Genomic DNA, 16,579 nt, shown 5'->3' on the forward strand with positions numbered 1-16,579 from the left:
GCATGTTACAGTATGTTTATTACATTAGTTCTGCTGAATTTTCTAAAGCCTTTTTGGAATATTCTATGTTTAATTTCTTAATGAAGAAACCTAAACATGGTCTTGTTGTGTCTGAAGACCAAGTGTACTAATCAGTGCCAGGTAAATACAATTTTAAAAAATGTTTTAGTAGGAAAATAGAAACTGGTTTTTATCTCTCCAAAGAACACTTATAGGATACATTTCCAAGTTATAGACAAGGCAAAATGCAAACAGCTTGCCTTTGGCTCAGTCATAAATGAGTGGGTTTTTCCACTCTGATATTCAGATATAACGAAACACATTTTTGTTAAATCTTCATGCTAAAATATTTGTGCTTTCAAAACGTTTTCTGACGTTAGCTACACTCATAGGATTTAATAATGCGTTATAGCTAAACGTAGCCCGCATGTGTACCACAACTAGGCATGATTTAAAACATCCATGTTGGTTTACATAGAGCTTTTAATTAGATCAGAAAAAAATGACTCTATGTGGTAGTCCATATTGCAGGGATAGTGTATCCAGTCCATTGTTATAGGGACTAATAGGAGAGAAGATTGGTACGCTGGGCAATAGTGAACAGGCGGAGTATCAGAGATATATTAGCATCAACCTTTTACTGTACATCTGGATGCAGTGTGTACTTTTGGTCTGTAGTTGTGGCAACTATTTTCAAAGCATCACAGTAGTTTCAGGGGTTCCCTCAATTTCCAGTTTCTGCAAAGTCTCTTCTAAGAGCCACCTTTATATTTATTTTTTTCTTAATAACAACATACTCTTCTTGCTACTGTTCTGTTGCTGAAGAAAATAGGTATGTCCAGTTGTTTAGTAATATACTTTCGTTCATATTTTCAAAGGTATTTCTGTCTTCTACCTCCTTTTAGTCATTCTGCTTAAGTTGCTCTATTCTACTATTTAATCATTTATGGACTGCATTTTCAATCATATTCTATCCAATAAATCTGCAGATAGTCAGCAGTATTGATTTTTGATAGGCACCCTGTGTCATAGGAATTTTTTTTATTGGAACCTTGCCCTCATGTTCTTTGTACCTATTGCCTTGGTTTCATAAGCATGGAAATTATCAAGAAACAAGGTATTAGATTTTGGGCACAAATAGGTGTGACAATTGAAGATCCTCTTTACGTTTTTACTTTAAGAAGCTACTCTTTAAATTTTTTACTTTGATTTGGTATGGTGACATTGTACTCAACCAAGGAAAAGGTAGGATTTATAGTCTTCCCGATGAAGCATCACTGGGTAGTGTTGTATCGTTTTAGAAAATTCATCAAAACCCATTTTCTTTGTTTTGCTGGCATGTTTATAGTTCTAAAATGACCAAATAGAGGTAATTTTATACAGCTTGATTTAACAGGTAACCGTAGATGAGAGTCCTTCAAAATGATCGTCACATATTAAGTGCAAATTAAAATACCTATGTCCAAAGTGAAGAGAGAAAATATTAGGCACCACAGAAAAGACATAAACAAAACTATTGGAAAAGCAAGCAGGTAATATGGATTCTTTATTTTTCTGGGATTTAATCTACAAAGACAATTGTCTTGAAGCGGAAAACAGGAGGAGCAGAGACTAAATTCCTTATATTCTTAATACGTCTTTCTAATTCCCTTGATCAGGAATACTTAATAAAGTCCTGCCTTCCTGCATATTGTCTTTCAAATTTAAATTAGTTCAATGTGAAGAAAGCTGTAATGTTTGTGGCTTTGTTTGTTCATTTTGGAATCATCAGTAAAAAGCAATCTGATGTGATAGCCATATAAAATTATGATACTGTGAACTGTACAAAGATACTGCATTTTAAGGAATTCAAATATTCAGTGAATATGCATGGTCTGCACACTAAATATTGTGTGTTTAAGCAAAATGTTAGCTATGAATACACGTTTAATAAAGCATTATTGTATGCATATAGATCCACAGTTAAAGAATATATAGGGCTGGATCCAGTGACTCACGCCTGTAATCCTAGCACTTTGGGAGGCCCACGTGGGCAGATCACGAGACCAGGAGATCAAGACCATCCTGGCTAACACGGTGAAACCCCATCTCTACTAAAAATACAAAAAACTAGCCGGGAGTGGTGGTGGGTGCCTGTAGGCCCAGCTACTGGGGAGGCTGAGGCAGGAGGATGGCGTGAACCGTGAACCCGGGAGGCGGAGCTTTCAGTGAACCGAAATTGCACCACTGCACTCCAGCCTGGGAGACAGAGCAAGACTCCATTTCAAAAAACAAACAAACAAAAAAAAGATATTATGTAGGCTGGACATGGTGGCTCACACCTGTAATCCCAATCTCTGCTTTGGGAGGCAGAAGCGGGAGGATTGCTCAAGGCCAGGAGTTTGAGACCAGCCTGGCAATATAGTGAGACCTCATTTCTGTGAAAAATATTTTAAAAAATTATCCAGGTATGGTGGTGCATGCCTGTTATCCCAGCTACTTGGGAGGCGGAGGCAAGGGAATCACTTGAGCCTGCCAGGTTGAGGCTGCAGTGAGCTCTGATCACTCCACTGCACTCCAGACTGAACAACAGAGTGAAAGACCTTGTTGTTTTGTTTGTTTTTTTGTTTTTTCCAAAAAAGCATATATAATATGGGTCTAACTTTCAAGTCATTGGAGAGTTAAATAGGCAAATCAACACAGACAGACATTAAGAACTTGGAAAACATAAATTAAAATAATTCTATATTGAAAACAATTGGTATTTTTGTTTCTGCTCTACAAAGATATTTTAGTAGCTCATTAATCATATAAAAAAGAGAAATGTGATGGTGCCAAAATCTATATTGAAAATACCAGAACTAGAATTTGAAAGCTGTATTTTCAGTAGCTTCGAGAAGTAAAATATTGATAGAAAGGAAGTGAATTCAGAGGTGAGCCAAATGTTTTATCTTTCATTTAAAAATAGTATTAAAAAGGTTTTATTGCTTTTTAATATTTCCTTAAACAATATTCCATTTTGTGTAGTAACCTATTTAGTTCTTCTATATGTATTCCATTACAGTATTATCTTATTCAAAAAATAAATACCTCCTTTATCACGTAGCAGCATTGTCCTAGAACATGGCAACAATCTGCTCTGAGTGTCTGAAATCCCTGATAAGAAATGTAGCTAGTTGAATAGTTAGGCTTGAATTGGCTCTTGTTGAAATTAGATCTGTAATAACAGTACTAAGCAGCATTAAGTATTTATGGTAAGTCAATAAGTAGTGACACCTACTACAAGTTCTGTAGTTTAAAATTGTCATTTTATTCAGGTAAAACACTTTTTTATGGCTTTGCAATTCAGTTCATTAAATTGACTTCTAACTGCATGCAAAACTTGGAACTAAATCCGTCTCCTTGGCACATTTATTTTTTAAAATATGGTTTTTAAAATTTATTTTATTAATTGCAGTAAGAACTCAACATGAAATATATGCTTCTAAAGTTTTAAGTGCACAGGACATTATTGTTGACTATAATTACAATGTTGTACCACAGATCTCTAGAGCTTATGCTTCTTGCTTGACTTAAACTTTATACCTGTTGATTAGTAATTCCCCATTTCCCTCCTCACCCAACCCCTGATAGCCACGTTTCCATCCTTTGATTCTGTGATTGTATGAATTTGACTACTTTAGGTACCTTATATAAATGCAATCATGCAGTATTTGTCTTTGTGGCTCATTTCACTTAGAATAATGTTCTGAAGGCTCATCTATTTTGTCACTTGCTGCAGACTTTGATTATTTTTTAAGGCTGAATAATATTCCATTATATGTACATACCACATTTTCTATATTCATTCATCAGTTGATGCACATTTAGGTTGTGTGCACCTCATGACTATAGTGAAGAGAGCTGCAGTGAATATAGGAATCCTAATATGTCTTTGAGATCCTGATTTCATTTCTTTTGGAAAAATAAGCAGTCCTGGAAGTAGGATTACTGGTTCATATGGTAGACACAGTTTTAATATTTTGAGGAACCTCTACATTGTTTTCCATTGCAGCTGCACCATTTTGCATTGCACAAAGCTTCCAATTTCTTCACATTCTTGCTGACACTTATTGTCTTTCTTTAAAAGTAGTAGTTATCCTGACAGGTGTGGGTTGGCATCTTATTATGATTTTGATTTGCATTTCCTTAATAATTTGTAACACTGAGCATTTGTTCATGTATTTATCCATTTGTGTGTCTTCTTTGGAGGATGTCTGTTCAAATTTTTATCCCATTTTTGAATCAGGTTATTTGTTTTTTGTTTGTTTGTTTTTTGCTATTGAGTTTTGGGATTTCTTTAAATATTTTTAGATTAATCTCAATTGGATATATGGTTTGCAATTTTTTTCTCCCACTTAATAGGCTGTCTTTTCACTCTCTCTCTCTCTCTCTTTTTTTTTTTCTTCTGTGCAGAAGTTTTTTTTTTGTTTTTTTGTTTGTTTGTTTGTTTGTTTGTTTTTTGATGTGGTCCCACTTGTTTATTTTTATTGTTATTGTCTATACTTATTGTGTCATATCTATGAAATAATTCCCAAGATTAATGGAATGAATCTTGTCCCCTGTGTTTTCTTATAATAGTTTTATAATTTCAGGTTTTATATTTAAATCTTTAGTCCATTTTTAGCACTTTGGGAGGCCGAGACGGGTGGATCACGAGGTCAGGAGATCAAGACCATCCTGGCTAACATGGTGAAACCCCATCTCTACTGAAAAATACAAAAAACTAGCCCAGTGAGTTGGCGGGCGCCTGTAGTCCCAGCTACTCGGGAGGCTGAGGCAGGAGAATGGCGTAAACCCGGGAGGCGGAGCTTGCAGTGAGCTGAGATCCGGCCACTGCACTCCAGCCTGGGCGACAGAGCGAGACTCTGTCTCAAAAAAAAAAAAAAAAAAAAGGAAGAAGCTTTAGGGGTGAGATGATGGGGTTTTCTAGATATAGGATCATGTCATCTCCAAAGAGATACAATTTGACTTCCTCTCTTTCTATTTGAATACCCTTTATTTCTTTATCTTACCTGACTGCCCTGGCCAGAAGTTCCAGCACTATTTTAATTAGGATTGGTGAGAGATGGCATTCTTGTCTTGTGCTAATTTTCAAGGGGAATGCTTCCAGCTTTTGCCCATTCGGTATGATATTGGCTGTGAGTTTTTCATAAATGGCTCTTATTATTTTGGGATATGTTCCATCAATACATAGTTTATTGAGAGTTTTTAACATGAAGGGATGTTGAATTTTATCAAAGGCCTTTTCGGTGTCTATTGAGATAATCAAGTGGTTTTTGTCTTTAGTTCTGTTTATGTGATGAATTCCATTTATTGATTTATGTATGTTGAACCAACCTTGCAAGTTGAAGCTAACTTGATCGTGGTGGATAAGGTTTTTGATGTACTGCTGAATTCAGATTGCCAGTATTTTATTGAGGATATTCGCATGGATGTTCATCAGAGATATTGGCCTGCAGTTTCCTTTTTTTGTTGTATCTCTGCCAGGTTTTGGTACTAGGATCATGCTGGCCTCATAAAGTGAGTTAGGGAGGAGTCCCTCCTTTTCAATTGTTTGGAATAGTTTCAGTAAATCCGTCTGGTTGTTGGCTTTTTTTATTGTTGTTGTTGGTAGGCTATTTATTACTGCCTCAATTTCAGAGCTTGTTATTGGTCTATTCAGGGATTCAACTTGGAAGGGTGTGTGTGTCTAGGAATTTATTAATTTCTTCTAGATTTTCTAGTTTTTTTTTTTTTTTTTTTTGAAACGGAGTCTCGCTCTGTCGCCCAGGCTGGAGTGCAGTGGCCGGATCTCAGCTCACTGCAAGCTCCGCCTCCCGGGTTCACGCCATTCTCCTGCCTCAGCCTCCCGAGTAGCTGGGACTACAGGCGCCCGCCACTGCGCCCGGCTAGTTTTTTGTATTTTTTAGTAGAGACGGGGTTTCACCGTGTTAGCCAGGAGGGTCTCGATCTCCTGACCTCGTGATCCACCCGCCTCGGCCTCCCAAAGTGCTGGGATTACAGGCTTGAGCCACCGCGCCCGGCCTTTCTAGTTTATTTTAATGGAGGTGTTTATAGTATTCTCTGATCGTTGTTTATATTTCTGTGGGGTCAGTGGATATCCAGAATCTACAAGGAATTTAAGCAAATTTACAAGAGAAAAATATCCCCATTAAAAAGTTAGCAAAGGACATGAACAGACACTTCTCAAAAGATATTTATGCAGCCAACAAACATATGAAAAAAAGCTCAACATCACTGATACTAGAGAAATGCAAATCAAAACCACAATGAGATACCACCTCATGGCAGTCAGAATGATGATTATTAAAAAGTCAAGAAACAACTGATGCTGGTGAGGCTGTGGAGAATTAGGAACGTTTTTACACTGTTGGTGGGAATGTAAATTAGTTCAACCATTGTGGCAAGACAGTGTTGGCATTCCTCAAAGATGTAGAAACAGAAATATCACTTGACCCAATAATCCCATTACTGGGTATATACCCAAAGGAATATAAATCATTCTATTATAAAGATATATGCATGCATATGTTCATCGCAGCACTGTTTACAATAGCAAAGACATGGAATCAACCCAAATGCCCATCAGTGATAGGCAGGATAAAGCAAATGTGGTACATATATACCACGGAATACTATGCAGCCATAAAAAGGAACAAGATGTTCTTTGCTGGGACATGGATGGAGTTTAAAGCCACTATCTTCAGCAAACTAATGAGGAACAGAAAATCAAACACTTCATGCTCTTGCTTATAAGTGAGAGCTGAACTCACTCTTTCTCTTCTCTCCCCATTTCTGTCTTTTTCTTTCCTTCCCCCACTTTTTTTAGTGTTGAATAAACTTTGCCATTGTTCTGCATTCCAGGTTCCTCATCTCTGTCCTTTCAACTTAGCCCATTCATTGTTCATATTATACATCCATGATACAGTTAGCCTGAGCAGAGAGTAAGAGCATGAGCTCTGCAGTCAGACAATCTGCATCCTTGTCAAGCTCTTCTACGGAAAACTATGAAATTTTTGTATCTCAAAATCTTCACATTATTACCAACATCTAGCTGCTCTAGTGTATTGCCTCTTATCTTTTTTAACCTGGCATTTTGGGATGATAGTTGAAACATATGGAAGCTAGGTTAATATTGTTCTTTGTGACCCCATTTACTATTCTATATTAGATAGTTGTTTATTTTACCCTTTTCTTGCTTGTGGATTACCAACTGCAACTGTTGCTCTCCATTTTCCTGCCTCAAGAAGTCTTTCCATTTTAAATTTCTCCTCATTACCTCTTAGATTCTGAGAATTTAAATCACTGAGCCAATTAAAACGTTTTTTTTTTATGTGTGAGATGTGAAGACATCCAGAGCAATGGCTTAAGAACCTCTTCCACAGATATTTCAGAACTTAGGCTTTGTAATTATGACTTATGTGGTTCACAAATCCTTTTCAACTTCTTTTTTGGAGGGTGAATATTTCTAGAATTCTGACTAGCAGATCAAGTTTGTTTTTACTCTATCCAATTTTTTCATAATACGCTAGAGGACATCAATGTTATTCCTTCTTTCTGTTAGAGAGGCAGCACTAATTCTCCTCCTAGCCAAAATATCATCAAATATTCAATCAAACTTGGAAATTATGAACTCTGTTTATTTTGCATTAGAGTTTACAGCCCTTTACATTCATCTTAAGCCAGGCTCCCTAGAATAGAATCCTGGCTTCACCTTTCACTAGCTGTGTGACTTAGGGGTTATCAAAAGTGTTTCTAAATGGTTTCTCAAGTTTGGTAAAAAGTAAAATAAAGTAATAATAGTACCTACCTCCTATAATTAAGTGAGTTAATATATGCAAAGCTTTTGGAGAATGTCTAGGATATTTTAAGGGCTGTAATTGTCTCCATCTAATTACAGACTCCACAAGAGCAGGATTTTGGCCTGTTTTTTTTTTTTCTAACATCCTCAATGCCTGGTATGCAATTGGTACTTAATAAATATATATTGAATTAACATTTTTTCTTAAAATAGAACATATGTACATCTCTAAATTGACAATGAGTTTATTTGGTAGTAATCGTTGGCCTATCTAATTAAGCTCCTGATGTGATTTTTAATCTTTGCCATATCATGGAACCAACGTAGACATTTGAGTAGCCAAACATAGATATATCATAGATATAGAGGCTATATGCCCAGGTGTTTTCCTAATCATGATAAAAACTTGCTCTAAGCAATCCTTTAGAAATTATTTAACAGAATTTTCTTATTTTTTAGAAGAGCAAACAGAGGCCCAGCAGAGTTAAATTTATTCAACATTATTCTTTAAGATTGGCTATAAATAAATGTTAGTCAAAATTTCTATAAAATAAAATTACAGAGTCATAAAGGTGCTCAAAATATTACACTGTGATAAAGTGTCCCCAGAATGGATTATGAGAAAGAAAACTAATCTTTTTCAGACAAAATCTTTTTCCCAATAGGAGAGTACCTTTCCATATGGTACAAAATGAAAAAGTAAAAACTATAGCTATGAGATCAACACCAGATGGTCTTAGAGGTGATGCCTTTATCGCTTCTGCTGTTGCTATTTCAAACTCAGAAAAGAGCTTTAAATCTTGACTAATTTGCTAAATCCCTATTAAAGTACGTACATACTAGCCCTCTTGTGAAAAAGGCCATGTAGCCTTTATTTTGGTTTCAGAGTCAGCATTTGGCTGAGTTACATGGTTTATTAAAAATAATGTTCGATAGTATAACTGAACAAATAAGTACAAAGGAGTGCAAACAATATGCTGTGTTTATTTTTTTGTGAGTGGTGCATTACATTTTGATAGATAAATGCTTTGTCATCTCCTTGTTAGTAATATAAAACATAGATAAGTTTAAGTGGGTAGAACAGTGAAAGAATTTGCAAGTTGTCATAACTAGAATTTGTCAATAAATGGCTCATGAAATTTTTATCATCTGTCACATTATTTCACAGTTGGTAGGTTTTTTGATTATTTTATTTTATTTAGTTTTTGAAACCAAATCTCGCTGTCTCCCTAGGCTCGAGTGCAGTGGCCCAATCTCAGTTCATTGCAGCCTCCATCTCCTGGGTCCTAACAATTCTTGTGCCTCAGCCTCCCAAGTAGCTGGGACTACAGATCTGTGCCACCACACCTGGCTAATCTTTGTATTTTTAGTAGAGGCATATTTTTGCCAAGTTGGCCAGGATGGTCTTGAACTCCTGACCTCAAGTGTTACTCCCGCCTCGGCCTCCCAAAGTATGGGATTACAAGTGTGAGTCATCATGCCTGGCCTTTTGATCATTTTAAATTAAGTTTGATGAATATTCAGAGCTTAGGTGGAGTTTCAGTTTACTAATTTTTAAATTCAACTTTCTTTTATTCAGTAAAACTTTATCGAGCACCTATTCTTTGTCAGATATTCTTCTGGGTGCTGGTGGTACAAAGATGAAAAACACTACCCTTTTTACTCTGATGTCCTATTCCTAAATATCTCACAGTGAAAGCATAGGGGCAAATGTTCTAATGAGGGGGTATCATAAACAACTATTCTCACACAAAGAAAGAAGCAACTCAGTTGGTCTGGACAAAAGCTGGAAATTTTAGGGAAGAATTGTTATTGTTATTTGAGCATGATAAATTTCCTGATGACTGGTTTAATGAGTGGACAAGCACTGGAAGAAAATTCCAGGCAGAAGAAATAGAAAGTTCATTCTTTACTGATCTTGTGATGAAAGTGTCTTTACAATCTAGTACTGTGCTTAAAATTCTGGTGTTTTCCATTAATAATAAGAAAATTTTATGGACAACAAATACTTCAGTTGGAAATGCTTAGCTTGGATTTATCTCTCTATGAGAGATGACCCTCTGGGATTCTGCAGCAAATGAATACTCAGCTTCCTGTCAATTTGAATGAGACCAAGTTTGCCAGGGCCTCACCTGTTGGAAAGAACAGTAAAGGACTGTTGATCAAGGGAAGGAGATATGTGCTGTGCTAACTTTTTTCTTCACCATACCTTGTCAATGTTTATAAAGACCTTTCAAGCTGCTAGGTACTAGTACCCCAACTATTGGTATAGCTTATACACGGGGATCATCTTTTTTGCTTCATTGACTTTTGCTCCCCTTAGAACACAAGTTCTATTTCTCTAGCTTTTCTACTTGCATTGTTTAGTGATTATATTCCAGCATAAGTGTCACTTACTGTATTTCCTAAAGTCTTAATTTACTGAAGAATGTACCTTTTGGCAATTTTCTTTGCTCGCTGTGCTCTGATGACATAAACGTCCCAGTCAAGCATGATAAATGCATATGACTTTAGAGAACAGGCAGGTGAAGTAAACATACAAAGTCAGTTAAGACAAGGAGAGTCATGCGGAGTGTGCTGTTTCTCTTCTTGTTAAGTTGTAAGCTTCTGACTGCAGGGATTCTTTGACTCTTTTGTTCGCTGATACCTCACAGCTTACTGTCACAGGGCTGGACACATAGTAGATGCTGTAGAAATACTTCTGAATGAGTGGATAGGAAATGTATTGTACTAGGGAGAACAAGCAATGCCTAAAGGCATTCATTCACTCATGATAACAACAACAATAGATACTGTGTCAGGCAAACAAAATCCATCTAGGGGATCTCTCATTTAGGACCCATGGTCATATGAATCACGTCTCTTCCTAAAAGTTATATAATTTTCAAAAAAGAAACAGTTACTCTGCCTTCGCAATCATTTCCATAAATGTCTGTCCTGTGAATATTAAAGTAATGAGAAATGCATGTTGGCTTCAATATTTGTAGCAAAAGTTTACTCCTACATTAAAAACTGTCTATGAATACAATTTCAAATATTGTTATTTCCTAGAGCATCATTTTAAATAGAATTTCCCAGCATGATACCAATCTTGGGCTTAATGAGAATCAATCAATATGTGAATGATAGTATTTGAATAATAACTCCACATAAATGGGTAGATTATTTTGAGTTTTCATATCAACTTCTAATATATTATCTCATCTTTATTTTGTGAAACATTCACTGCTACTTCTATTCAATGAAATACATGTTGAAAATGAATTTCAATGAAATGTATGAAAATACAGTGATATCTTCATTGCAGTGAAATGACTAGTTCTTCCAAGAGAAATATTTTTCTGTTCCTTGAATCTGTAAGCACAGTTTAAGCATGTTTCTCTACATACAAGCTGGATTTAATTTGTTTAGCATCTGTATATGTTCTATGATTTAAATAATGTAGAGTCACGGAACAGAAGCAAAAAGTTAATTGTGTATTTTTACCTCGTCTCTCTTAAATTCATACTGTGCTCTCATTATTTCATTTTTCACCTATATCTTGATTCATAAGGGTGCTTTCACTTACCACCTACTCCTTCCTTGTTCTTTCTTTACCCTTTACACATTGTCTCCATGCAGCCACTCGTTGATCACTGGATTTACATGGAAACAAAGTCATAGCAGACACTGTAGGTGTCTTGCCTTTCCTCCTGTCCTGACCTGGAGGTTACTGCAGTTTCTTTGGACAGATTGCGTATTTATTATTCTATCTAGCAACTTTCATTGAATGCAGGAATGTGTTCAGCCAGAGCATGAGATGGGAAAGTTAAGGCCCAATTAATGAGGAGCAAGAGTTGACAGATAAACACCTGAGTCAGGCTCCTTGTTCTTTAGATAGAGAGCTTTGAGGTGCCCTCCACTTGGTCTCTCAGAGGGTTCCTAGCAGCAGGGAGCCAAGTTTCCCACAGTGATAACCTGCTCATTAGTGCCCCTTTACTGGCTTTTCTTCCTTCTTTGGTTTGCCCTTTTCTGCTTCTTCAATGTTTCCTGTGATCCCAGCCCAAATGAACTGCTGTGCTTTTAAGGGGATTCAAACTAAGCAGATACTTCCAACCTGAGCATTTTAAAATTGGAGTTTTTTCTGTTTTTTAAAATTATTATTTATTTATTTGTGTGTGTGTGCGCACACGCGTGTTTCTCCTTCCTCACAATGTTCTCTGTGAATTAGGTTACTCTATAATACTTAGATTATTTCCGTTCAAAAAAAACAGTCTTGAGCTTAAGTTAGAATATCTCTAATTCAAGGCAACTGGCAGGTTTGAACAGTTGTTAACTGCTTTATAATTTGCTCAGAGTCTGGATGGAAAGCTGGGTTCCTTTTTCATAAGTAAATGCTCCAGATCTACAGAGAGTCAAAGTCTGTAAGAATGTAAAGATGATTAACACTGTATCCTGCTTTCAGATTTTAAAAAAGATGCTTATCTTCATATTTACCTATTATGTTAGGTAGCAACAAAAACAAAGCACCTAAGAAGTCAATGACTTCTGCTAAAATAGTATTTTCTTTCTATATAATGTATTCTTAGTTAACTCCCAAATTAAATATTTGCATCACACACCCAGAATACGTCATGAGAAACTGAATCACTACAATTTTTAGTGGGCATGAACCCCAGTATACAAACTTGGGTTTGAAAAATATGTATCTGTCTCTACTATTTCATAATTCAATGTTATTTTTTCTTTCAACTCCCTATTCTGCCATAACCTCAGAAAACTTTATCAATTTGGAATTCCCACTTAATTTAAATCTAGGAGATGCTGTTGTACCAAGGCCTGGAGCATGAGATCTGAATTCTTTGGCAGGCATATATTTCCTGAGACTTCTCTCATTCCTATTGTTCTGGCACGTTTTAGTGCTAGCTTGTCTCTCTGCTCCCTGCATTCCACCACTGTGAACTGGGAGCTGTTTCCCTGGAACATGGGAGTCTTTTCCATGAGATGACTATGTCCTTGTCTAGATAGGCAGCCACACTCAGTGAGCTCAAATAGGAAGGGACGAACTGATCTCCTATGATCTTGAATATCCAAATGTTTGGGATTTGGTGTGGGGGTCAAGAGGCCAGTTATTCCTCTCTTGGACCCACTGAAATGTCTGTTGCTCAGTCCAAGAAAACTTTGTTTGCCAGGAGAAGAGGTGCTTATGGGGACATAGGAAGAATTCCTTTTTCTCAAAGGTATTTTCTAAAATAGACTTTCTATGTTGCAGTTATTGAAATTCTATTAAGAGGTTATGATTTTGGAAAATAGAAAACACAGACTTTTTGCTCCCCTTTCCCTTCCTTTCTTTCGCTTTCTTTCTCTATTCTCTTATTTTTCTTGTCATTCAACTTTGCCGTGCCTCTCCAGGACCAATTCTTTCTATCTATCTATCATCTATCTATCTATCTATCTATCTATCTATCTATCTATCTATCACTTTGTGCATCCTTTGTATTAGCTATTATTGAAAGGGCTTTAGATTATGCATATTAAATTATCTAAATGCTGCAAGATATTTACAATTATTTTCCCCATTTCAACAATGGAAAATTGAGACCCTCAACTGAAGACAAAGAACTTACTCAAGTTCACATAGGTATTAAATGGCAGAGTCAAGTTCACACAGGTATTAAATGGCAGAGTCAAGTTCACACAGGTATTAAATGGCAGAGTCAAGACTGGAACCCAGGTACCTTTCTCTGGAATTTGTACTCTTACCACTTAGCTATCACATTATATAATACTTCAGAGAATGCAATCATGACACTTTTCATCTGGCTGAAGAGTCATAGTGGTAGCCTGGCTAATATACAAGGTAATATGAAGAAAAAATTGACAGGGGCAGCTATGGAAACCTATAAAAAGAGAATGACTAACCTAGAATGTTTTACGTTACTCTTTGTATACCCCCAAATTAGCAAATGATTCATCCAATATGAGATATTTTCCTTAAAATATTTTAATAGACAAAAATATGTTTATGTTTTTCCTATATGAGTTTTTACTCAAGGACATGATTTACACTGAAGCTTGATAAATCCTAATGTCTCTGGTTTCTTAAGCAAAGCCTTACAGTTTTAAAAAGCTGATATTTATGAAATAAAAAGTAAAATACTAGAACAAAATGACAATGATTTCAACTTTTTTTTTTTTTTTGAAATTTAAAGCTACCAAATTTTGGTATTAAAATATATATAAACGTTTTTAAAGTCTTGAAATTATTATCTGTTTTGTGGTCTACCTGGGCTATTTTTAGTTTCAGGTATAATCAGATAAAATAAGTGCCACCATCAATAAAAGTAACTTGAGCAATACTATGTTTTCAAGTCAAATTTGGAAGAAAACATTTTTAATAATGTTGTGAAGGTAGTTCTAAAATGTATTATAGTTAGAATAGTGATCTGTTATATATGCATTATTTTTGAACTTTGAAATTATCTTAAGCTTTTGTTCGTTAAATAATATCTAATAGAAAACAACTCATCCTATACAAATCAATTTCAGGGGCAAATATTCCTTGACTTAATGTCACCATTGTGTGTGTCTATAGTCCAAATATAAGCTGTTTATGGCCTTTAGGCCTTGGGTCTTTTAATTAGACTAAAATGCGATATAAAAGAAATAAATTTTTGTTAATATGATATAAATATTGAGATCGCTATAGTTATATTTTAATCAAATAATTTTATATGATTATGCTATTTACTTTAAGTCAGGCTATAGAGATTTTCTTTACCTCTTCATGACGATACGTTAATAATTAAGTATAATGTCTTATTTCAGAATATTTAATTAGTAATGTCCTCCATCAATTTAACATTAAATAACTCTTTGAGATTTTTTTCACCAAAATATGGCAACTTTTGCATACTTTTTCATGATGTGCATTTCCCAACAGATTTTCAATCATAAATATTTATAATTTCATATTAACTCTTCAGAAGGGCTAATAGTATGACATTTTAAAAATTCCCATATTATTTAAAGTGATGTTAGAAGAGTCAACATGAAACATTGATGTTTAAAAGGGTCATACAGGCACTTAATGCCTTTCCCATAGAACTATAATGTGGAATTATTTTCTTGCCTCTTCTGGCTTTTTTTTTTTTTTTTTTTCAAACAAGGCAGACAATTTTGAACTTCACAAGTAGTCTAACTTTTATTCTGAGTAAAACACTCAACTCTAAGCTGAAGTTAATATATTTTAAAAAATCACACAGTACAATTGAACAATTTAAATATTTCTAATATAGAGTGATTTCATACAATACAGCTCTAACATTGACAAAATATTTCTGAATGTGTGACTTGAAATGTAATTATAATGTATTTCCCCTGTTTTTATTTAGGGATGCATTATTTAGGCTAGCACGGCAGTGTAAGCAGAAAAAAAGAGTGCTATATGTGAGTGAAGTTTTTGTACAGTTTCTATTTGGAGTGTTTGATGAAAAGGCTGCACACAGCTTTTTCTATTGAAAGAATGTTTATCTCTGTATTTTTTAACCTAAAAGATTACAAAAGACTTGTTTTTAGTAAGGGATTATCATAACCCAAACAGTAGTGGCAAGCATGGTTTAGTGGCTGTTTGAGCTCTCAAATGTTTGTTTATAAGTTTTAAAGCAGTGTTTATAGGAGCTCACTGCCTAGACCTTTGTAAGTTGAAGAGGTTAGAGATGAAGTATGGACACTGCATTAGAATTAGATGATTTTATGTTTTCTTTTGAGAACAAAAATCAGGCTCACTGAATGGTAGAAGCCTGGGTGATCCATGACTTTATCTGTCACTTGGTTGTATTCAGATTGCAAAAAATTATCATTTCATCTCAGAATGATCCAAAAAATAAATGATTAACCATCTTCACCATGAAAATACAAGGACTGAATATCTGCAGTATCTGTACTGGGAATGATAAAAACAGAAGATGATTGTCAGCATTAAAAAAGAAAGGGGTATTTTGTTTTAAAACCTTAATCATGCTTATTATTCCAATTTCAGAACAATAATCCAGGAAACATAAATTTTATTTCCCCTTTCTATGTGTAAGATTCTTAATACAGTTCTACATGTTTATACCATTTAATTAAAATATGAAACCATTAAATCTTGTTTAAATTTGAGTAATACAGTATGATTTTGGCAACAGAGGACTATATTTCATTTTAATTTCTCGAATGAACCAATATAATGCATGCTGCTGAATTCTAGTTGTAGCATATCTAAATAGGTGCATGTTCTTTTGTTTATGTCTTTTAGCATCACCGTCAATTAAACTCTTGGTGGATGATCCTATAGTTGTAAATCCTGGAGAGGCCATAACATTAGTATGTGTTACAACAGGAGGAGAGCCTGCACCTTCTCTCACCTGGGTCAGGTCCTTTGGGACTCTGCCTGAAAAGACTGTTTTGAATGGAGGAACTTTGACCATACCTGCTATCACCTCAGATGATGCTGGTACTTACAGCTGCATTGCCAATAATAATGTGGGAAACCCTGCAAAAAAGTCCACCAACATCATTGTAAGAGGTAAGTTTGCTGAGAGGATGTTACAACATATATTCCTAGGTTAGACTCTCAAAAAGCAAATAATGCTTGATACAAAATTACCTCTTCAAATATTGCATATATCTTTAAAATACAGAGAAAGTAATGTATAAATCATAATGGTGGGTAATTATAAGTGGAACTTAAACAGGTTAAAGATTAATAACAGTGGTTTATATTTGCATTGAATA

General features: G+C 35.2%; 1 protein-coding gene across 1 annotated transcript in view; it reads left to right on the forward strand.

Annotated features, from left to right (window-relative positions):
- MDGA2 (MAM domain containing glycosylphosphatidylinositol anchor 2) overlaps nucleotides 1-16,579 on the forward strand; it is a 297,455-nt gene that overhangs the window by 22,775 nt on the left and 258,101 nt on the right. The window contains exon 3 of the mRNA XM_033188128.1: nucleotides 16,101-16,370. Coding sequence (XP_033044019.1) covers nucleotides 16,101-16,370 — 270 coding nt within the window. The remainder of the gene's footprint in view (nucleotides 1-16,100; nucleotides 16,371-16,579) is intronic.

The sequence above is a fragment of the Trachypithecus francoisi genome, unplaced genomic scaffold (assembly GCF_009764315.1).
Source record: "Trachypithecus francoisi isolate TF-2019V2 unplaced genomic scaffold, Tfra_2.0 Lachesis_group3, whole genome shotgun sequence".
Lineage (NCBI taxonomy): Eukaryota > Metazoa > Chordata > Mammalia > Primates > Cercopithecidae > Trachypithecus > Trachypithecus francoisi.